The sequence below is a fragment of the Anopheles marshallii genome, chromosome 3 (genome assembly GCF_943734725.1).
Source record: "Anopheles marshallii chromosome 3, idAnoMarsDA_429_01, whole genome shotgun sequence".
Lineage (NCBI taxonomy): Eukaryota > Metazoa > Arthropoda > Insecta > Diptera > Culicidae > Anopheles > Anopheles marshallii.
This window is the reverse complement of record NC_071327.1, coordinates 44,434,791-44,438,167: the sequence shown is the minus strand read 5'-3', so window position 1 is coordinate 44,438,167 and position 3,377 is coordinate 44,434,791. Positions and strand designations below refer to the sequence as shown.

General features: G+C 41.7%; 1 protein-coding gene across 1 annotated transcript; it reads right to left on the bottom strand.

The window, feature by feature from the left end:
- Nucleotides 1-1,234: 1,234 nt before the first annotated feature.
- Nucleotides 1,235-2,777, bottom strand: LOC128711864 (chitinase-3-like protein 1). Its single transcript, XM_053806751.1, has 2 exons — nucleotides 2,705-2,777; nucleotides 1,235-2,610 (listed from the first exon to the last, which is right to left on the bottom strand). The coding sequence occupies exons 1-2, from the start codon at nucleotides 2,775-2,777 to the stop codon at nucleotides 1,235-1,237; spliced, it is 1,449 nt and encodes a 482-aa protein (XP_053662726.1).
- Between the last annotated feature and the right edge of the window lie 600 nt (nucleotides 2,778-3,377).

Genomic DNA, 3,377 nt, shown 5'->3' with positions numbered 1-3,377 from the left:
ATTTAAAGATCGCTGCAACATCGAGTATGTACTTGAAATATGCCAATTATGTTGTCTTGTTATTGTTCAAATTTTGTATAAAAAAATCCTCTTCTTATTCTTGGCGATGCGACGAAACATCATTGAATGCATTGAATCAATCATTGAATTAGATTGTCTTCATGCAGTTAGTTGCTGATAGCGGAACACCATCCCCAGTACAGCCTCAACGTCGTTCTTCGCGGGTTCGAAAAACTCCACAGTGGATGGCTGCGTACAACAAAGTTTTAAGGAGGGGGGATGTTGGAGATGTTCTAGTGTGTGGTTACTACGCTTAAGCCACTCACAGGTGACAGCAGATGGCCACCTGATGACGTGTGCAACAGACACACACACGCTGGAACGCTCTCTTCTACGTGCCTTGGTGAAGGACAGTCGACTCCTCTGCGTGCAATATATTTTTATTAATTGTACTGTAACTTTTAATTGTAGAAATAAATGTTGTAGTAGCAACGCAACACCAATATAGACAAATTAGAAGAATTTTTTTCCAGTATGAGCCTAAAATACTATAATAACTGCTTAGTAAGCGAAAATCCGATCTTACAACAATTAGTGCACTAGACTTGTTAGCATAGTATTTAGCAGCAAAAACAAAAACCGTGTACCCATACCTCAGAATATTAATGTAACCCATAAACACTACTACTACTACTACTACTACTACTACTACTACTACTACTACTACTACTACTACTACTACTACTGCTACTACTACTACTACTACTACTACTACTACTACTACTACTACCTTGATATCCAACACTGCAACAAACCAAGTAGATTCGATAAATTAAGCAAAATGTTTTGATAGTTTTCGAGAAATCATTCAGATCCACAGAAGGCCCACCAAATTAAAGCCTCAGAGATAAGGCCTGCCATCGCGACACAAGAAGTTGCTAAGGGAAACGAATGAATTTTTGGTATGAAATTGATCTGTCGTAAAAAGCCCCTTTGCTGTCTGCATTCTTTCTACTGGAAATTTGTGATATTCTAACGTCTTGCTAAAAATTGAGCCTAGCAATTTCACAATTTACCCTACTACTAAAAAAGTTTTATCTCTTTATCTGTATCCTAAGAGTTTTCAATGCTTCATTAGCGCTTGAAGTGTAGAATTGTGAAAAGAAAGAAAATTACCGAAATTGTTAGTGTTGTAAATTTGCATAAATACACTGACTGATTTTATTGTAATACATTAGCATTTCACATTATAAGGCCAGTCACAGGTGATCGCTTGTTCGTTGAAGTACAGTTCGGTTGGACAATTGAAGGAATATTTGGTACCGGCGTAGCATCGGTAATATTTGTTGCAATCATATGGATCCCGGAAGTAACCATCGCGTGTGCAAACGAAAGTACCAGAGCCTGAAGTTACAGCTTTGGTGGATGTTGTTGTGGTTGGTTTAGTAGTTGCTGTGGTTAGTTTAGTAGTGGTTGTGGTCTTCGTTGTGGCTACTTGAGTAGTTGCAATGGTAGTGGTAACGGGTGCAGGACCATTATTGTTCACACATCCATTTAAGGCGTTTAGTAACGTAAACTTGGGACCACATGTGCCCTTGAAGTCATCCGTTTCGATGGACCATACCATGCCTCCACCAAGTCCATACTTGGCAATCAGGTTGCACTTTCGACTGATGCTTTCCACTGTATCATAACTGACCCACTCCCCGTTGCCTGAAGCGAAAGCCGCACCCTGTACCGAGTCGAACTGCTTCTTAGAAAATGAAGATTCACATATTTCGTTGTACCCCAAGAAGCCGGGTTGTTGAGTGTATGGACCTTTAGTACCAACACCACTGGTAGGCGCACCGACACCGTCCACTCCAGGATTCGCCAGTTTAAATGTGTGTCCATAGAAGGGAACTCCCAAAGTCAACTTGTTTGCCGATGCACCCTTGCTCAGCCAATACCTTATGACAGCATCCACATTGAGCTGCCGCTTGAAATCCGTATCATCAACCGATCCTTGGAAGATTGCGGCATGATGTCTTGTAACGCCGTAGTCGCCATCCATGTCGTACGTCATCAGGTTTATGTAGTTGACAATGCGCGAGATGGCGGGAATGTCGTACGATTCGTTAGCTCTCCACTCTGGAGCTCCCACCGCCACCGTAAGCAGATAGTTGTACGGTGCGAAAGCTTTAGCAAGTTCCTGGAGAAACAGCACAAAGTTTGCCTTGTCTTCGGCATCGGGATATTCCCAATCGATGTCCATACCGTCGAATCGATATTGCTGCAGGAATGATACGGCGTTCCTTGCGAACGTGGTACGCCGTTGGGAATCGCCGGCTACCGCTTTAAAGTTAGCTGTTCCAGCATTCCACCCACCGATGGCGGCAATTGTCTTTAGGGCGGGATTTTTCTGCTTCAGATTATTAAACTTGGCGATCGTGTTGAGACCGGACGGAAGGTCGAGATACGGATCTATTATCCTGATTGTGCCGTTCGAATTGATGTCGAAGAAGGCATAATTTAGCTGGGTGCATAACAATGGGTTGACGTCATCTACGGTGAACTTTCCGTTTCCCTGCCGATAAGTGGCCCACGTACCGTAGTAACATACAACTTCCTCTGTAAGTGGACATTTGAACGGTTAAAGTGCTTAAAGATTTGATTTGCGAAATTCTGTACGAAATTCTGTACGAAATTCTGTAATTGTACTTACTGCTTTGAACCGCTCCCATAAGCGAGCCCATGGTCACAAGTACCAAGCTCCACAAAGATATGGATTGAAGCATTTTAATAAAACTTACTGCACCAATTCGCACCCAGTGAATGCTCCTTTTCTTGATACCAATTGTACTGTGGTAATGGATCGAGATGAAGGCCTGTTTTATACTTCTCCGACAAGTGAAAAATTTCAACATTTCAGGAACACATATGGTATATTCGACACACCAAGTGTACCAACTGTACAAACGTTCATTTTACCCAATGCGTGTCTCTGGACACATGCGTCAGTTGCGTAGTGTAATAGGAAGTTAGAGAGCACAACAGAACTGATACAGATGAGTTAAATTGGAAATAGACAAGAAAATATGATATATCTATACAGATATGTTCATCTACGTGACAATACATTAACCATCCAACCAATACATCGTAAATAAGGGCAGGTGTAAGAAGCACATTGACATTGTACCACATTGTTGGTACAATTACATTTTCAGATAAGAGTGTAGTACCCAGAAGCATCCAGAGCAGTGTGAGCCTACATGAACTGCGTCTGTTTTTTTCGTATATCTGAAGACAATTATCTATGCCAGAGGGGTTTGCTACAAGGTGCTAACAAGATAAATTGCTAATTTAATTCTACGTTGCTTCAATTGGAAATTCTG

Excerpts from the sequence above, each read along its gene's own strand:
- LOC128711864 (XM_053806751.1), bottom strand. The coding sequence starts at position 2,777 with ATGCTTCAATCCATATCTTTGTGGAGCTTGGTACTTGTGACCATGGGC. Across the intron at positions 2,611-2,704 it reads TATGGGAGCGGTTCAAAGCA|AGGAAGTTGTATGTTACTAC; the intron begins GTAAGTACAATT and ends GTCCACTTACAG.